The following is a 20250-nucleotide window of genomic DNA, read 5'->3' as shown; positions in this document are numbered from 1 at the left end:
CTCAGAAATTGTTACAATGGCTTCCAGAGTGAATTCCTAGGTATAACGAGGCTTTTTATTAAAAATAAATAAATAAAAAATCTCATACCTCCCAGCTAATTTCCATCTGATGAGGACGATGGCCTTGAATTTTGATGTTTTCCGGGTTCCTGTCAGGTGCTTTGGAGACATGTGTGTAGATTTATAAATATTTTTTTACCGAGTAAAAAAGATGTCTTTTTTTTAAGAAATATAAGCACTTTGGTAACTGTGGGTCAGTAATGGTTAACTATGACTATTTTTGGTAACTTCTGCACACTTTATACATGACGGCCAGTGAGGTTACGAAGCATGGTGTCATGAAGAAATGGCTTAATGTTATATAAATTTAGAATATGTATATGTAACGTTATGTCCTCCAATAGAACTCTGAGGTTGAAATTCTGAATTCCAAAGTATTTCAGTGAGTGCCCTATGAGGGGTTAAGGAGCAACGTGTGCTGGAGACGCTCTGAACTGTGAGTGCTTCAGTGACTCAGACATATCCACATTCCCCCGCTACTACAAAATCCAACGGCCAAGAGCTGATTTTTCTCTGCGCATTTCAAAAGAAGTACTAAAACGTGTATGCTTTCACATGTTACAGATGGAGTTGGTCTCACCAGCAGGGGGTGTTTTGTATCTCTCAGATGGCTCACTCGGGGGTCCGGGTCCAATGGCGTTAACAGCATACACTCTGAACTGGTAGTTAAGGTTTCCGTGTAGTTTTAGCTCAGCTGTTGCCTGGTTACCGGTGACTTTCCGTAGCTCCTTCCACCTTCCAGGCTCCCAGCGGTTCTCCTCATACTCCACTACAAATTCTGTGCTCACAAAGGAGAAAGGAGACCTACGTATTCAGTTATAAGAACACCACTGACAATTAGAACTGCTGAAAAAGCATATATTAGACATGTATACTTTCACTTAGATTATATCATATAGAGAGGTTATCTACTGTACAGATTTACCCCTTCCTAGACAGATAAATGAATAATTTAGCATTATCTTCTGTGAGTGTTAAATGGGATTATAGCTCACATGTCTTAGTATGAACCTGGAGGCAGAGACAATTAGTGTAGTACAATGTCAGGAAGGAAAAAAATACCAGTCATAAAAGGATTCTTGGTGGTATTATTAATACTGATTTGGCTAATTCATATTAACCCCTTTTCTCTACCCTTTCTGTGCCATGAAACTTCAAAGATTAAGGACTGTGCTACCTCCTTTAATTTGAATTTATTAAACTAAGAACTGACAATGGTAGCAGCACTAGGGCCACTACTAAAGGAGACACTGAGGAGGCACTTCTGTGCTGTCAGAAACACAATTCGGCAATGCTGTGTGTACTTTTAAGGCACATCACAGACAAGTGCTTAAAGCGAAAAGCAGATCACATTTAAATCAGCATTTTACCTGATAGCATATATTTTTATACTTCTGATTTTTGTCACATTTCGAGGGACTAAGGATGTTAATTAGCAACTTTATTGTTGTGTTTAGAGCCTGTATTTTTGGTAATTATATTCATTAACGTGCACTTAAATAAACTCTGTATAGTTTTTTTTTGTTTTTTTTTACTGCTAATGTTTTGTTTGTCTTGTGCAAGCTCCCCAACAAGCATGCTGGTGACTTTGTAAATAATCTTAAAGAGGCGTCACACTATTCCACTGATCAACAGGTGGTGATTATGTGCCAAGAAACCTACAAACGTGCCAAAAATGGCAAAAAAAAAAAATACTAGTCAATTAAGCTATAATGAAGGATTCAAACTTCTAACAAAAATGATACCTTGCTTGTTAAACATGGTGAGTAACACCGGGGTTGAAATTACCTTTTTTTACTGTTTTATCCTAAAAGATTTATCTTGGTCTCATCACAAAAAACAGCCACTTTACCAGATGTGAGGAGATTTTTTTTTTTCCCACCATAACACAAATTAAAAGCTAAGAATTCTTACAAGCCCACAAGGTACACCAATCAACTGACACAAATTCTTAACACTAAAACTAAATTAGCCCTTCCTTTTTTGAAGTATAAATGAGAGACAAGCTCCCCCACCAGCATTCTCAGCGCCTCGCAGCGTTCTGCAGCTATCACTTGTTTAAGAACTTTGTTTAGCCCTCATCAGTGATCACAGCGTCTACCCTGCATCTCTTTTTCACTGAGGAAGCATGAAAACACTCAGTCAATTTGCAGTAAATCATTGCATCAACAAACAATCCCAGCCCAGTTTTTAATAAAAGCCAGGAGACTTTTTTTTGCAAAGCAGCCTTTTATTCGCACACTCAGGTTCTGCTCAGTGTGTGCATATACAGTAAAAGTGTGAGTGCGCGTGCATGACTGCCTGTTTTGATTTGGAAAAGTTCTACCCCAGATGCCCTTCTTTATGCAACCCTGAAGGGATTTGTGTCTCTAGCTGGAATCAAACCAGTGACCTTTCACTTATCGAGCAAATGCTTAAAATCACTACATTATCGGAGCTGCTAGAACTGCCAGGATTCATGGACTCATACTTTCATTTATTAGATATTACCAATAATGTTCCCTTTCCCGATGGCAAGACTAAAGAAATGTTATCCAGCTGCAGGCAATGATAATGGACTCTGTTCTGGTTTATTCTTTTTTTATTTTACCATAATTAACAAGTATTTACAACAAATCGACTTAACTAAAATATCTATCATTCAACTCCACTCCCTCCGCCTTCTTTCACACTTTCTGCTTCTTGTAGAGTAACTTTTACCTGTTACTGGGCTGTTATGATCACTTCCAGGTATCCAAGACAAAACGACATTCCTCGGACTATCAAGTTCGGATAGCTCTAACTTCACTGGAGCATCAGGAGCATCTACCATGCACAATAAAAGAACCCACATCAGATCCTCAGAAGCAGCTGTGAATGTGATAACTAAAACATCTAGAGAATTTCAAATGTGTTAATGAACAAATAACAGAATTTGCATGACATCTGGACTAGAATTCAGTTCATTATTTATTTAACTGTCTGCAGTCAAATAATTTCCAAAAATGTGCGATAAATATTTAACTATACATAATTCATCTTACCAAGTATCATGAGTAGTGCAGTAGCAGAGTCCTCATCCAGGCTTGTTTTAGCAGTGCATGTATACACTCCCTGATCGCTCACGTTTGCACTCATGATCTGCAGTATGCCATCGTCCGCAGAGTATCTGAACATAAGTGAACATTTGTCAGAGTAAAACTGGGAAGTAAGTTCAAGCTACCCCTCAAGCAGAGGCACCTCCACCAAAGCTGCATAATAAAAGAGAATTGGAAACTATGCATAATTTAAACATGCTGGATTTTATTATCCAGGAAGTGCACTGGTTCATGCTGAGGCCTGACTTTCTAATGTCTGTAACTAAAACTGCAGTATTTTAAAAGACAGACACAGATAAACGGCCAATCAATCGGGGGGGAAAAATCCCTCCTCCTTGGCCTTTCTCTGATCAAGATCACATAAAAGTTTATATTTGTATTTATTAATTTATTATTGTGTTGAGCCACAGCATCAACATAGAAGCACTATCAAAGCACAACCAGTTACCTGGAATTTTTCTCAGAGGAAAGTGGGATCTCCACATCATTCTTTGTCCACACCAGCTCAAAGCTGTCCTGCAGGGTTTTATCATACTTATACTTGCACATCAACTGGGCCGTTGTCCCGCTGACAACCTGTGTGTTCTGAGGTGGACCTACTATTTTCGTAGGGTCTAAAGATAACACACAAAACACAATATATGCAAATGAGACGATTTCTCTTGTTGGGTTCAAATGAGAGAAATAATCTTCACAAGCCTTGCATGCTTTAAATAGCAATGAGAATTTCTGAAATTAAGCCAAATCATTCACTCCATAAATGAGTTTCTTCTGCTCTAACTTCCTCTTGATAAGACTTATGAGAAACTGAGAATTTAATGTTAATTTGCATGTGTGAAATGACCATGAAAAATATATTTCTGCATATGTTCATTACATTGTACTGTATCTTTTTTATAAACTCAATGCACACACGCATGTATGCACACACGCATGTATGCACACACAACTACACGTATATATGTGTAGTTTTGTGTGTGTGTGTACATACATACATCCATACATATATATATATATATATATGAATATATGAATGGGTGAGTGTGTCCAATTGTGTCCAAGGAACTAACAGAGACAGACCACCTAGCTTTAACTACTTATTAATACACAACACAGAATTTTACAAAGAAATGAATTCCTCCTTTTCTTTCTTCTTCTTCCTTTTGTGCACAGTGACTACAAATATCCCTGCCCACAGAAAGCAGTAATTATGTTGCTGAGATACCTTTCACATCCAGCACAGCGGTGACGGTTGACAAGCCCTCCGTGTTATTGGCAATGCACTCGTATTTCCCACTGTCACCTTTTTCTGTGTTAATGATTCTCAGTGATTGTCCGTTCTCAAGAGCAAGAAAGCGTTCCCGCTCAATTGGTGTTTCATCTTTGGCCCTAAGAGAGAGAGTTTTTAAACTTCCTTTAGAGCTTCTATACTTATCCAACATTGCAAGTGCAAATCAAAAGGTGCCAATTTGCTGCAATTTTTGAGTTTTATAAGGTATCTGGTATCATTTTCTCTACTTTAACGAATGCCATATCCTGTGTGTTGTATTATACCTTTCTTGATTTTATTTTGAACTTTAATCGATGGGCTATGCCATAAACTTGATTGAAGGAAAACACAGGGTTACTGATTAGAAGTGAAGCATAAGTTTCACACAATGAGAAGTTCTATCTTAATATTCAATATTTGTAGCACTGTCTGTATTTTGTCATGGACTGTCTGTTTCCCTTTTGAGCAACAGGGCTATTAAATGGGATTCATGTTGCCCAATTTCAAGGAACAGAAGATGATTTCTTCATTAACCAGACATAAGTGTCAACATCACAGTTTGTCATACAGACACCTGGAGGAGTGTGGGAGTGATAGCATGACTCACTGCTGTGATACTGTTCTTAGGTTGATTCTTTAGACTGCGTCTCTGTACACTGTTCCACATTAATACGTAAAAAAAGTCTGTTTCTTATATTTAAAAAAAGGCAGGCAAGCGTAAATTACTAATGACACCTTTAATTCACGTAAATAAATTGCTTCTTTGTAAAATAAAACATGCTCTACGAACCAAAAGATGGTGGATGGTGGGGAGCTGAAAACACTGCAGTTCATGGTGATGTCCTTTCCGACCACTACAACATACTCTTGGTTGTTCCTCGTCAGTATAAGAGGAGCCATATCTGAAAGCAAGTGGAAGGAGTTGAGATTGTGCTGTCTCAGGAGTCAAAGATAAGATAAATCACAGGTTCTGGTAACACCACAAAATTCTACTGATCCAGGAACATGAAGTTTCTCAGCTGTAGGTCATGTGACCCAATCCACAGACAAACAGCAGTTAGTTAGGTCAAGTGCCCACAGCTAAATCAAACATGGCTGCAGAGCTAAAACTATTAGTCAATACTTTAACTGACAGGAACGAAATGATTTTGATCAGCATTTAATTTCAAAATGTGAATATTGGCTTTTCTAATTTTCAAGCCTTCAACAGTATTCAACAAAATAACTTAAACCGACATCAGCTTTAAGATGAACCATTTTTACATACTTTAACATGCATTTAAAATATATATATATATTCATGGTTGATAATTGATAATGAAAGGAACTGGATCAGCTCATTGCATTTTAGTCACTTCAGTAATATTGACTGAGTGAATATATGTACATTATTTACTCAACCTTGAATACTGGTAAGAAAGGGCTTTTTATTCAGTCCTGTCCGACAATCACAAAGTGAACAGCTCAATCCAAAACCTATGTGTACAGTGCTGTAAAGGTGTATTTGCCCCCTACATGAATTCTTAATATTTGTCACACTTGCATGTTTCAGGTCATCTACCAAATTTTAATATTAGACAAAGGTAACCCGAGTAAACACAAAATGCAGTTTTTAAATGATTAGTTCATTTATTAAGGGAGAAAAAGTTATTCAAACATGAATAAAATCTGTCTGACAAAGTAAAGCAGGCTAAAAGATCTCAAAAAGAAACAATCTAAAGAAACAGCTGGGAATCAAAGTCACTGACATATATCAGTCTGGAAAGGGTTACAAAGGCTTTTCTAAGGTTTTGGGACTCCAGTGAAGCACAGTGCGAGCCATTATCCACCTTCCCAGGAGAGGCGAGCCCGGCCCACCAAAATTACTCCAAGAGTCAACGACTCATCCTGGGGGGGGTCACAAATAAACCCAGAACAACATCTAAAGAACTGCAGGCCTCACTTGCCTCACTTGTGGTCAGAGTTCAAGATTCAACAATAAGAAAGAGACTGAGCAAAAATGGGAGGATTCAAAGGAGAAAACCACTGCTGACCAAAAATACACAACGGCTCGTCTCGCATTTACAAAAAACCATCTCGATTATCCCCAAGATTTTTGGGGAAATGTTCTGTGAACTGATGAGACAAAAGTTGAACTTTTTGGAAGGTTTGTGCTGTTACATCTGGCATAAAACTAACACCATTGCATAAAAGAACATCACACCAACAGTCAAACATGGTGGTGGTAGTGTGATGGTCTCGGGCTGCTTTGCTGCTTCAGGACTTGGACAACTTGCCATAATTCATGGAACCATGCATTCTGCTCTGTACCAGAAAATCCTGAAGAAAAATGTCCAGCCATCAGTTTGTGCCCTGAAGCTCAAGTTAACTTGAGGACAATGATCCAAAACATACCAGCAAGTCCATCTCTGATTGGCTCAAAGAAATAATAGCAAAGAAGGTTTTGGAGTGGCCTAATCGATGTCTGGACTTAAATGTGATTGATATGCTTTGGCACGACTTTAAACAGGACATTCATGCTTGAAAACCCTCCAGTATCGCTGAATTGAAACAATTCTGCAGAGAAGAGTGGCCAAAAATGACTCTACAGTGATGTGAAAGACTAATTGCCAGTTATCACAAATGCTTGATTGCAGTTTTTGCTGCTAAGGGTGACACAACCACACAGTTATTAGGTTTAGGGGGCAAGCACTTTTTCACACAGGGCCAGGCAGATTTGGATAGCTTTTTTCATCATTTACAAACTGGATTTTTTATTTACTCGGGTTATCTTTGTCTAATATTAAAATTAGTTTGATGATCTGAAACATTTAAATTTGACAAATATGCAAAAAAAACAAACAAACAAAGACTCAGGAAGGGGCCCAAAATTTTTTCATGGTACTGTAGTCAGTCAAGATGCCGAAGCCTGAAATTTCTGATGATCAGGCTGTGCTTGCATTAGAGCTTTTTGCCACCACTGTGTGAATGAGGCTGTAAAGAAAAAAGGTGCTTTGGATAAAGGCTCCATTATCATTTCTAAAGAAGACTGCTACAAAAGCAAATCCACTCAGACTTCAGCTGAAGGAGAAAACTCCACATTCATGCTAAAAGGCAAATAATGATTAGGCAACATCTAAGTGGATCATAGATGTACACTGCTGAGATACGGCAGCAAAAGCCGCCGAATCTTTGGGCTATGAAGCAGTAGGTATAAGTGCTTCTTTTTATGAATCATACCAGAAAGACAGCTTAAAAAATAATGAACCTAAATGAAAACTGGCTTCTGTAACAGCTTCTCATAGCATATTATTATGAGTTGTTATATTACGAGCTACTTTAGGCAAAGCACTATGCCACAGAACTCACTCATGACCATGATGTTAATGTTGGCCAGAAGATTGCCATGTCTGTTGGAGGCTTCGCACTGGTAGACGCCACTGTCCTCTGGTTCGGCATTACGAAGTACCACAGTGTCATCAATCACTTCCCTCTTGTCATTTGTGCCACCTGACAGCGAAACAGACATAGATACAAAACCAAAATCACCATGAAAGCAAGCCCATATATGATTTTCAGGATAATCAGATAATTTCAGGATAGTCATTAAATACACATTAAATATGTAAGAGGTATGTTCAAGTTTCTCTTCTAATTCTTCAAATGACAGTTAAGTTAACTGTCTAAAAATCCATATAGATATTTGTATATTATGGTTTTTACACAAACACATTTGCTTTTGAGAAATTTAATAATATTCCAAGCTAATTATTCCTATCCAGAGACTGTACAAGAGAAGGCACCTCCTGCTTTCAGTTAGTGCACACTTCTGTTCATTGTACCTTGTCTTTCAACTCAAGACAAAAACAAAGTATATCTCATAATCTGAAACACTAAGCAGACAGCCGCCTGTCGCAGTACTTCAGGTTGCAGTTTGGGATAGCTACTCGTTGCACTGGCCTCCTGCTCAGTGGCGCAATCTGAATTAACCCACAGCAACAATTATTCTCACTCACCTCTGAAAATTACTCCATTCTTCCTCCATGTTATTATTGCTGGTGGTTTTCCACTGACGGAGCACTTGATGTGCACATCAGACCCAATCACAGTAAGCTGGCCCTGAGGAGGCTCTGTCAGCCACTTTGGTGGCTCTGGGAGATGTTAAGAAGACTCATGACATGACTCAGACAAAACAAATAGCCATCCATGTGTCAAAAACCTTTCTCTTTGAAGCGAAAACAAATGTACCCACAAATGCAAATATAATTAGCCCCTGATATTGACTAACCTTCCACTATTACATCAAAGTAGTGGACGGCTTTTCCAGCAGAGTTTTCAGCTGTGCACATGTATTTCCCTTGATCACTCTCTTCTACAGCTGATATGGTCAACAGCTTGTTGAAGTTGTTCAGTTTTACCCGAGTAGTCATGGTTTCTCCCATTTTCATCCACTTTACAGTTGGTGTAGGACTACAACATGAAATGACAGCATGTTAATACCATAATGAACAAAACAATTATTTGTTTATGGCGACATGGCTGCAGAAGCGGTGATACACTTACAATCCCTCTGGTATACATTCGAGCTGCAGATCCTCTCCCTTCAACAACACCTTCTCTGTCTGAACACCAGAGGGCAGCAGCAGGCTGGGTGTTCTCGCTGGGGGGGCCACAGCTGCATTGAATACAGATAACAGTGTTTCTTATTCAGATGTAGAATTTTATCCACTTATTTTCTAAACTACAGACAACCTCTACTGTCCATTTCTAGCGGTTGTGCACATAATATAAAATGTGTTTGGATGGAAGGCTTTGATGTGTGATTATCACTCACGGGCATCGCTGCTCTCAGAAGATTCATTGGCAGGTTTTACTGGAACACAAAAACAATTTAAAAAACCATCAGAACGGTTATACTGGACGTGATGGTGGTTTGTTTTCACCAGCAAAAGTTACACGATCAGTGATACCAGTCATCAGTCTTGAGTCATAACAAAACTTCCTTCAGCATCAACATGACAAGGCAAGCCCTGCTTCCTGATATACAATAAAAGAGTATCTGAAAAACATCAAAGGGTCTTTTGAAGAAGCCGTAGTGATTTGATTATCTTTGATTGTGCAATATGATAAGATGTACCACTTAACGCTTTTCAGGTCTGATATTGACAAAATGCAAACAAGTGAGCTACAACACAGTTTCCAAGCCGGACAGACTTTGTCATAAACCTACAGCTTTTGACCACAACAGCCATGGCGGTTTTCTGGACAATTGTGCGTATCCTGTTGAAGGCAGCGAAGCAACCGTAATCCGGGCGACTGTCTTTCTGTAAGGCATTAGAGAAGTACAGGTTGCCATCAGTTCCCATGGAAACCCTCTCATCCTGCTCAATGTGCTGGAGATCTGGAAAACAACATATTTGTATAAATAATGTGAAATCACTGGCACAACATCTGTAACTATTCATAACCTATGCTTCTGAAATTCATGTTGGCTGATAAGAAGGTGCAAACTGGACAGAATCTCCTAAAGGGTAAAATCAACAATGGCTTACAGGTTACCTGAGAATGAACTGTAGTATAGTCTAATATGTGACAGAAGTTAATGCGTACGCTCTAAAGAGTTTTCATCTGAAGACCTTCTGAACTCCTAAGTGCCTTGCAACAGTATATGAGATATATATAGGCATTATTTAAATAATAGATCAGGGACACACACATGTGCAAACCAACTAGACACAAAGATGTCATCAGATGCACAACACAAGATCTGCTTATTTTTTAAGCCTAATGGCAGCCTTTCAATTCCAGACTGCATCCTGTATCAAGACACTAATACAAAAACAGACTTAAACATAATATAAAACACGAGCTGTGCACAAGTGTTTTCATTCATTCTGCCCCATGCTTTGGCCCCATCCTTCTGCGCAGCTGAAAGGCTCTTATGCTTTTCTTTCTGACATCAGTCAGGTTTGTTGGAGGCGGCTGAGGATCTTCAGTGAAGTACTTCAGACACAACCGAGGTGACCTTTTACACAGTGAATCACTTTCTCTGGCGGTGGTGGGGAAAAGGGACCCTGATGTGCAATAAACACTTGGACCTCAAGTGTATACCTTTACCTGAACTGTCCTTATTGTCATTGCTAACTTTACTGTTAGCTGGAGGATACAATACACTCTGTGTCACCAGCCACTTTCATCTGCGAGGATTTTCTGGTGCAGTACAGACAGCTTCACACTATCTAAACCATCCCAACTCTGAGCACTCCACAGTACCAATATCAAGGAAAATAATCCCTCACAGACTCACGAAGAGTGAAGGCACCATTATGGCTCAGACAAAGTACTTGTTGTAATGTCAAACACCATCTCAATTACTCTATACATGCAACATGTTAATTATTAGTCATAGATGTCAATTGTAGAGAGTAATAGACTGTCGCAGACATTCGACTACACTGACCTTTGGCTGCAATTGACCAAGCATGCAGAGAACTGAAAGAAGCCAGGAATGTTTATATTATACACCTGTACACCCAAGTATACAAAGCATACGAGAGCAGAAATTGTTCAAAATATTATGATTCATGTGTCTAAACACTCTCTGAGACGGTAGACAATTTTCCTGAAATTTTGGGTGCCTATTTGAACTTCAGTCTTCAAAACCTTAATGCCATTTAAAGCATTCATTAGAACATGTGACCAAATGTGCCAAAAACCAGGGGTTTATTATGTAAGACTGCTCTAGGTAGTGAAGGTTTTGCCCTTTTCATCTAGCCACAATTGAGGAATGTTAAAAAACTACTTTAAATGTTGCTGTGTTCTTTTAAGCAGTGATTTTCAAGAATTTCCTGGACACCCCCCCCCCCCCCCCCCCCCCCCCCCAGAAGCCCAAAAATCCATGCACCCCCAACCCAAGATTTTTAACAATCAGTAACAATAAAAAATTTCAGAGAAATACAGGTCCACACCATAGCATTAGTAAACACTAGTTTGTGTACTTTCCCTGCAAAAATTATATTCATCATCAGACTATTGTGAGGTAGGTCAGTTTTACCCAACTAATGAAATATTGTTGCAATAGTATAAGAGGAACCTCAGATTTAGATGTTTGGTGTATGTGCCCGACTGAGGAGCCAGTGGTGAGACGCTACCATCTGCAGGAATATAACTAAACACCTCTACATCAGAATCCTGCCTAAACGCAGTGAAATCGTAGCGCTGCAGATCTTTGGTTGGTCTCGGATAGCCATCATTCAGCTAGTCCCCAGCCCAGTCAAGAATAGCTCTACTGTCTGGCGAAAACTGCCAGACATGACAGGTTAAAAAAAAAAAAAAGAATGGCTCTACTTTACCAATTGGAGCCATTCTTGGCTGGGCTGGGGGATAGCTGAATGATGGCCACCCCTTTCCAATCTCGCACTCATGTTAGTTGGGTTCCTGGTGCTAAATAGAGCACCAGGTTCCTGTGGAGAAACAGGTTCCTGTGGAGAACCTGAGGCTGTATTTACTGCTGTATTAATACAGCACTTGGTTCTCCACAAGCATGAATGTGAAACTCGAGAGGGGTGAGCATCATTTGGTCATCCCCCAGCCAAATTGACAAGAACTGCTTAAACCCCTGAACACCAGCATCAGATGTTTTTCACCCATGTGAAAGTGAGAGAGGGTTAAAGCAGCAATACGGTTTTTCTTTCATTCTAACCAACTAATAAACAGGCGTATGTAAATCGCAAAAATGATCAATCGTTTCATGGCTTACCAACAGTCATCCAGTAGATGTGGCGTGGGGCCACACCTCCTGGAGGGTTGCACTGCAGGGTGATTGGTTCTCCCTCCTTAACAACAATGGGATTGAGGTTTTCCTTTGGAAACTTGGGAACACCTAATTCAAAAGCAGACATTCAAAACATGAAATACTGTACTGAAAAAACAGCAATGACTTTAAAATGTAATAGTGAAAGTTCTGTTTCTTATCTAAAGCATGCTTACTGAAAACTTTAATCTCGATCTCATCTGTCATAGCAGTTCCCAACTTGTTAGAGGCAAAGCATCTGTATTTTCCCTGGAACCGGGACATGTCCTCACTGTGAAGCACAAGTGTGCCCTTTGTATGGTTTGCTTTCATTATCTGAAAGTTTGGGGGAACAATCTCTTGGCCATCTTTTTCCCATCTGTACCTGTTAGAGCAAAATATGAATCACATTCATGTAGCTGATCAAAGCTTTGACGTTTAGCTTGTTTGTTGGTTTTATTTTTTTCAATTCATGTCACTTAACAACACTTACTCTGGTGGTGGATTGCCCCGGGCTTTACACTTGACAGTAATGGTGTTGTCAAAATGAAGTACAATTATGGGACCTGATGTATACGTTATTATGGTTGGCGGCTGTTCCACTATAAAATAAAGCCACATACAAAATTGATTACTGAATTTCTTGAAGTAAATAAAATATAATACATGCAACTGTTTGCCAGCAATACTGCACCAACAAGTCCTTGAACACTCCAACACACTAAGACAAATGCAAAGAATTTTCTAACAAAGAAACCTTTGCTGTAGCACGCATCACTTAAACTTAATCTAAGCAGTTTATGTTATTTGGTAAACATGCTTAAGCTGCTAAAATATGAGCATGGATCCTGCCAAACCTTGCTGTATGCACACACTGCACATGCATGCCAGTGTTAATTACATCTTCATATCTGAGCACTGAACAAGTAAGAACTAGCATGCACTTGTGTCATGGCACGCCTACCTTTCAGAGGGATATTAAGGCCTGCAGCCCTGGAGGTCAAGGCCAAAAGCAGAAGAAGCCGCAGGCTCTCTGCCAAACTCATCACCCTCCACTGGAGACAACGGAGATCAAGAGAACGTGTTGGTCAACTGCTGTCACTTGTAATTTGTATGGCAAAGAGGACCTGAAAGAGTCAGATAAGAGAAATCCTATGTTCAATAATCCAGCTTCAAAACAACAAACATGCACAGTCTCGTTTCTGAAAGTCATCAGATGTGTCGTTGAAAGCAAACACTTTATACAACAATGTTTGCTGCTAAATGAAAACGCAGCTCTGACAATATAAGAACCTGTTAAACAGCTTTCAGTAATAATCCCAGTTCCAATATATTAAATATTCTGCTGTATTTTGCACACCAGTTTAAATATGTTTGATGATTTCTGTGTAATTTCCATGTTAAAAAATGGATACCTGAAATAAGGTCAGTTTAAAGAAGCTGTGCCTACTTGATGCAAGATATCCCATTGAAGACAACAGCCTTTTAGTGCCCTTCATTGTTGTGTAGTTGTAACACAACACGGCAGAGCACTTGTCTTGAGATTACCCTTTGAACTGTAAAGCCTGGCTGGTGGCATCGCATGACATGCTTACAGTAAACCCGACTGGCACAAAAGCTAAGCTGCTGTCTGCTGCGATCGCTAGATCCAAGATGGCAGTTTATAAATTGGCCTAAGCCCGTCAGTGTTTCACGGCTTATTTCTCACAGTGTTGGGACTGTGGTGGCAGCACCGGCAATGCCAAATGGGTTCACCCTCCAGTTAATCCTGCTATCAGTAGAATGAAGGCGGGGAGCTCCAGCAGTCATACAGTATGCTGCTTAACAATGGCTGAGTGCTACTATGGGTTCTTCTAAGGACACATGGCTGCATGTGCTGCTCCCTCTTAGTGACTAAGGTTAATGTGGTGATTGTTATAGACTAGATTTAGGATTAAGCTACTCAAATTTAGAACCAATTAAACAAATTAAGAGAGATTGCGACAAAGTATTATTTGTAATAAGGACTTGTTGTGATTATCTTATGTGAGTTGGAATGGTTGCAAAGCTTTTTGGATGTTTGTTCCAGTGGAGTGAACAAACATGTTCATGCTGAAATGAAGCTGTAAGCCACACGTATTCTAGTCTGGCGCTACTATAGTCTGTATTTCACACACAGAGGAAAACACACACTTGACACTTGCACACCGGCACACACAGATAAAGTTTTTCCACTGGAGACCACCCAGTGCAACTGCTCTGGCATAAAAAAAACAACTTTAGTGACAGTGTTGAGATTTATGTCACAGGAAGAAAACTCCATCAGCCCAACAGTCTGCAGAGTCCTTGTCAGGCAAGAGGCCTGCAGTCCTCAAATGACACAGGAAGCAGGATCTTTTGAAAAGATCTGCGGTTATCCTAACATCACAACAACATCCAGATTTCAGGCAAATTTCATTCATGCGCTACACATCCACTGTGTGATGCACACCCAGGGAGCATTGTTGGTTAGGCAAATTACTCAACTCAGTACACATGTAGAGATCTGCAAACCTGCCACTTCAATGAAAACTCAAACAAAGCTGACAGAGTCCATTTTAAAAATCCTTGGAGCATAAATGGGGTGGAGTCCCTATGTAAACACATAACAAAGGATATGTTTTTGGAGCCAGGAGATCTATTACCTGAACACATGACAGGTCATAGCCACAAATCCACAGGGATTGTGTTATCCAGGCTATTAGTTGGCCAGGGTATGACTAATGACTACTCCTTGTTAGCACATATTGTATACAATGACCTCCCCCACTTTCTTTAAAACAAACTTGGACAGACCAGAAGACTCTGTATGTGTAGCTGCAGAGTACAGGCTGCAAACCAAGAGACAACTGAGCTTGTATGCCATTCTACTCAAATACAGAGGGAGTAAGCACAGAAACAAACAGTTTCCCAAGGGCTAAAAGTAAACTGTTCATGAAGTAACCAATACTTACGGTTTTTTGAGTCATTTGACATCTTAAGTCCACCTCTAGCCGAAGCTCAAGGCAGCAGCTCTACAAGTTCATGCAAGAAGTGCAGGACCTTCAGGGGATCATTCCAACAACTCCCTCTGAATCAACATCTCTGACATGTCCTTTCCTCCTCCACCTCACTTTACTCCCCTCCTGGTACACAGACACGCCTCCCTGCCCGCCCCTCTACTCAAACAGCTCAAGGAGCGACAGGAGACTCACTGAAGTGACATATGTCGCCAAAGCCTCTCGCTTGGCAAAGAAGCTCTCTAAGCCTGTGACAATAACTGGGACAAAGGGTGCACTGCGGGGCTACTCAGTAAGCATGAAAGAATGGATGGAGAGGAAGCACAGGCATGTCTGTCCCCCTCTCTAGCTCACTCTCTCTCACCCTTTTTCCTTGATCTTTCCATCCTGCCCTCTACAAACTATGCACGCCCATTTACACCGGGCTCGGTCTCAATGATTTTAATGCAATGTGTCTTAGCTCCATTGAAAAGAGAACGGAGTCATCTTCTCTCAGAAGGCCAGATCTTTTGTGGAAGTGTACTTTCATTCCCATGCAGTGCTCCAGGGTATTGATAGATGGAGGCATGGAATAACATGTCTAACAGACTTGATGGTGCTGATAAAAGGCATGACATGGCTTTATCTACTTATATTTTCTGAAGGTTTTTATCGAGTGAGCACGGTTTCTTATCTGGAGATATGTAAAGAAGGGTTTGATTCAGGTTGTATTTCTCATTCGGGTATTCAAACAACTTAAGTATACCTTCTGTGTAGAGGCTCTGATGTTATCTAACTGTAATTCCCTCTGTAGAGCTTGTAGAAAAAAATGCTGGGATTTGCAATACGGGTTGCATGAGAAACACACTGCTGAGTTTGCTCCAGATTTGTTTTACAACACTGTACTTATAACATGATTTCTTAATTCTAATGGAGATATAACTAAGAGGGTAAGGAATCCTCATGGTGCCCTGTAGGGTCATTCAAGCAGGAAGAAGAGCTGGCACTTACTCTCTAGTTTATTAAAATCTAGAGACTGCTAGCATTAGCTCCTTGCTTGGCTTACACTATATTATATGTTTTCTAGGACATATACAACCCCAATTAAAATTGAAATATTAAGAAATTTATTAGAAAAAAAACTGGCTAAATTGCATTTACTCTAAAATTAAAAGTCTTAAAAATCTATCTATTATGGTTATGTTTATTATTGTAGGGGCTTTACCTTACAATATAAAGCCCCTTGAAGTGGCTGTTGTTGTTTTTGGTGCTAGATAAATAAAATTGAAACTGAAATTGAAAATTTAAGTTGAAATGTTTACATTTTTCCTTTTTGAACAAAGAAATTAGCTTCAGGTGGGAAGATGAACTTTTCATACTGTTGATCTTTTTTACTTTTAAATTAGTGATTCATTCACTACAGTTTAACCTAAAGTCACTGTTAATACCAAAGGGCTGGACATAATTATACACTTCATTAAAGAAGACAGTCATCACTTCAAATGGACCTATTCCATTGTTGAGAGAGCAGTGCTCATGTAAACACGTAACAACTTAAAAGACCAAACCTCTAAGAGACTTCCGAATTCACTCAACGCTTCACGTGCTATTAGAGTGAAAAACATTCAGATAAGGATAAATAAAATCACTGTAGCATGGGCACTTATCTGAACTAAGTAAATACATACAGTGTAGAGTTACCTCATTAAAAGCGGCAGTGATAGGTACAAATTACAGCCCAATGAAAGGAGACTGTGTGTGTGTGTGTGTGTGTACGCGCACGTGCATGTGTGTTGGATGCCTACTTTTTTAATTCTGTGGAGTATTTTGGATTTTGTCGGCTTTTGACTTTAACTTAAAGTACTGCATTGCAGTGTTTCGACTATTTGCCAACTAAAGTACATCAAACTCCTGTAGAGGGGACAGACGCTCGCACCCTCAGCTTTAAGAGTTTTTCATATTGTCTTGCTCATAGTACACTAGACAGGACCAAATATTTGCTGTTTAATTGTGCTAACTGACAAAACATTAAAATTATATGCTGCACATTCACAGGATCATCATTCTAATTATGGCCCACTCCATAAACGACTACTGTAGCTGTACAAAGCTCTTACACATATAAATAAAGAGCGTTCCAGGAGAATGCACAGTAAGCGTTTTCTGGGTCTCTGCTCATGACCAGTTTCACTGTGTTTGTTAAATTAGCGTATAGCTTTTAAAACAAGCGAGAGACGCACGTCATTTGCAGATTCCAACTTTTCATGTTTTCAGTGGAATCTCAGTCCCCTGTGGTATAGCCCTTCCCAGTGCTTTTGTCTTGTTGCATTTCCTCCCCAACGTTCCTGAATGTGCTACTTTTTGATCATTACATCATTGTACTGATTTCATGCTAATTGAAAAATATTTGCCAAACAAACTTGCCTTCAAAAAAGCTTGAGATCCAGTAGTGCTGTAGTGCACGCAGTACGAGATGACTAGGTTAAAATATAAATGTGTCTATGACGTGCGTACAATGAGTATAATCAAAGAAGGAAGGTAACCCAGACACACCTATGCTTTAAGTCACAATGGCAGCTAAGATTGTGGCTCACTCGTGATTCTTTCTTTCTTACAAGCTGAACTACAATTGGGATGATTTTAGTGTGACAGCTCACAAAAGCAGACCTATGAGTGCACGCACAGGAAAGAATGACATATTTTGCTGTCAGCATGGAAATGGCAGCTATCAGGTTTCAGACAAACATCTGCTGAGACTCACAGAAAGGAATCATATTCAAATAAGTCTATACTCATGGAAAATATTACTGTTAGCAAATCACAACAACTATCTTATAGACTCATGTTACACACAAATCTGATCGTAAAGAGTATTTAGTTAGGCACATCTGTGATCTTTTCTATTTCTGCAGTGAAAACTATTATAATTAATCAGGTCTTGTTCTGTTCAGATTGTTTTGAGCTTGATGTACAGGACTGAGACAGAAAAGCAACAAAAAAAAACAAAAAGAAACCCTTAAACACAGAAAAATAGTGGCGAACAATGCTGTTTTTGTTGTTGTTTTTTGTATGTGTGCCTCATGCTTCAGCTGTGTTTATTTCTTAGTAGAACTGATATTTTCACCATCCATCATTATGACTGATTCTGAGGTCTCTCTAGATACTGACTGATTTCTTACTGTAATTTATCTACACTTTCTTATATAGCAGTACAGCAGTCCTTTCTATATCTCACTCATCGGTAAATAACACACTGGTAAGTATCAGTAGCTCACTCATTCAAGCATGTATTCAAAAATACAGAGCCCATCTTTTAAAAAATACATCTGTACTCACCAATGAAGTGTAACAGTTCAATCTTAAAGTGGTTGTAATACAATATAAGCATTAGTGACATATAACGTGGCCATAAACTGCCCCATTTCCCATGTCACCAACACCACTCCTACTTTTACCTCAACATTCAAAGCATCTTTCTGTCATTACTTGTTGGTTCTATCGTTTCTCTTTAAGTCCCCCAAGCGATTAAGTGTGATGCCTGTATGCCTGGAATTCACGCAAACAGCTCCCTGACATAGATCAAACATATCCACATCAAACCTGTGCTGCCGGTGTTATGTAAAGAGGTAGGAGTTCGACATTTACACTCCATACAGGCGTAACAGGTTTAAACCACAAATGTGGAGCAGCTCACATTTCAAAACCTAAAGAAGCTGCAACAAAAACATTGCAATGCATAAACGTGGCACGTGGCAGGCTACAAACAAAAACACTCCCTGCACTATGATTTACACTGTACTGCATGGCCTGTACACACACTTTCTTTATGCACTTTTTCTGACATTCATCTCTTTAATAGATTTGTCAAGAAATTTTGACAAATGCTCGTTCAGTTTAGCACCACAGCAGCGGTTTCCTTCTCTTATTGCCTAATGTGAATGTTACTTGCAAAGCACATGTGGCTTTTTTGGAGGCCTGATGAGTGTGTGTTGCTCATGAAAGTGCTGCCAGGTTTACTCAGTTGTGCTTTAAGTGCTTCCTGCTGTGAAACACAGTGATTTGTGGAATGACATGTGAAGAGCTGCCTCAATAAACAGGAGTTAGCCTGGCACGCAAATGAAGTGCATTCCACGCACGCTATCAGAACGCTAAATTCCTAGTACTCAACCCACACTCATTAGGTTTAGGTACACAAAGGATAATATATTAAATTACTAATATTTGATATGAACAGGAAAGATGTAGTTAAAAAAAAAAACAAAAAAAAAATATACAAAACCCAAATTTCCATTCATAGAAAAAGTCAAAGTCTTCTGAGTGAGACAGGCTATAAAAGAACATGAATCACTATTGAAATATGTCCCTTGCAGTAGTAGAGTGACAAAGGGTGGCATTCAGAAGCTTAATCAGTTTTCCATAGCTAGCAGCACAGAGAAAGACAGTTTGGAGACAAGCTGTCACACTCAACTTCCTCCCTTCAGACAGTGAGGCCACAAGAAGACCTCTTCACACCTGCCTTTATCTTGAAATGTTTTTCATCACTGTTGCAGAGAAGCATATGAGGGAGGAATGCTGCGCTCTGTTGTCTGAACTAAGCTGGTAATTAGTTTATGGGATAATCTTGAAGTCCTAAAGTGGTATTTAGTTGGGTTAGTAAAGTCTTGTAAGAATTTTTGCTTCAAAACAGTCTCGTGCACAGCAGCAGTGCTTTGGTAGTTTGCTTAAGAAAGTTGCAAAAGCTGTAAGTTAAAGCGTAATATTTAGATTTTTTACAATTTGTAAATGATATGTTTCTATATTATACCAGAATTACTGTTATTAATGATATTAGGAGGAAATACTTCACTGTGCCCTTGTTGTCTTGTGTTAGTCAATGTACTAAAATGTCATTTTTTTGTTTTAGCTGTGGGCAGAACATATCATTCACATTTGCAGCACTTTTCTTTTCATTTAAAGCAATGTTTCCAAGGACCCATAAACACATTGCTGTCACTGTTTGTGCATCTTTGTGAAAACAAATAACAAGTGGCAGACAAGAGAGAATTCAGTTTGCAGTTATAATTAATTCTTCTTGAA

At 39.3% G+C, this 20250-nt stretch overlaps 1 protein-coding gene across 6 annotated transcripts in view; it reads right to left on the bottom strand.

Moving 5' to 3' along the window:
- Positions 1 to 20250, bottom strand: part of chl1a (cell adhesion molecule L1-like a) — a 52196-nt gene that overhangs the window by 19133 nt on the left and 12813 nt on the right. For all 6 annotated transcript variants that reach the window (XM_030733998.1, XM_030733999.1, XM_030734000.1 and 3 more), the window contains exons 2-18: positions 13143 to 13305; positions 12672 to 12780; positions 12376 to 12563; positions 12146 to 12268; positions 9617 to 9787; positions 9221 to 9259; positions 8950 to 9061; positions 8675 to 8856; positions 8403 to 8537; positions 7756 to 7896; positions 5198 to 5309; positions 4363 to 4526; positions 3586 to 3751; positions 3084 to 3208; positions 2761 to 2865; positions 641 to 838; positions 89 to 159 (exon numbers count right to left, since the gene is read on the bottom strand). In XM_030733998.1, the coding sequence (XP_030589858.1) occupies positions 89 to 159; positions 641 to 838; positions 2761 to 2865; positions 3084 to 3208; positions 3586 to 3751; positions 4363 to 4526; positions 5198 to 5309; positions 7756 to 7896; positions 8403 to 8537; positions 8675 to 8856; positions 8950 to 9061; positions 9221 to 9259; positions 9617 to 9787; positions 12146 to 12268; positions 12376 to 12563; positions 12672 to 12780; positions 13143 to 13224 (2223 nt within the window). In that variant the 5' untranslated portion in view covers positions 13225 to 13305. The remainder of the gene's footprint in view (positions 1 to 88; positions 160 to 640; positions 839 to 2760; positions 2866 to 3083; positions 3209 to 3585; positions 3752 to 4362; positions 4527 to 5197; positions 5310 to 7755; positions 7897 to 8402; positions 8538 to 8674; positions 8857 to 8949; positions 9062 to 9220; positions 9260 to 9616; positions 9788 to 12145; positions 12269 to 12375; positions 12564 to 12671; positions 12781 to 13142; positions 13306 to 20250) is intronic.

Source organism: Archocentrus centrarchus, chromosome 7 (assembly GCF_007364275.1).
Source record: "Archocentrus centrarchus isolate MPI-CPG fArcCen1 chromosome 7, fArcCen1, whole genome shotgun sequence".
Taxonomy (NCBI): Eukaryota; Metazoa; Chordata; class Actinopteri; order Cichliformes; family Cichlidae; genus Archocentrus; species Archocentrus centrarchus.
Note: the sequence above shows the minus strand (reverse complement) of the source record. Positions and strands in the feature narration are given on the sequence as shown.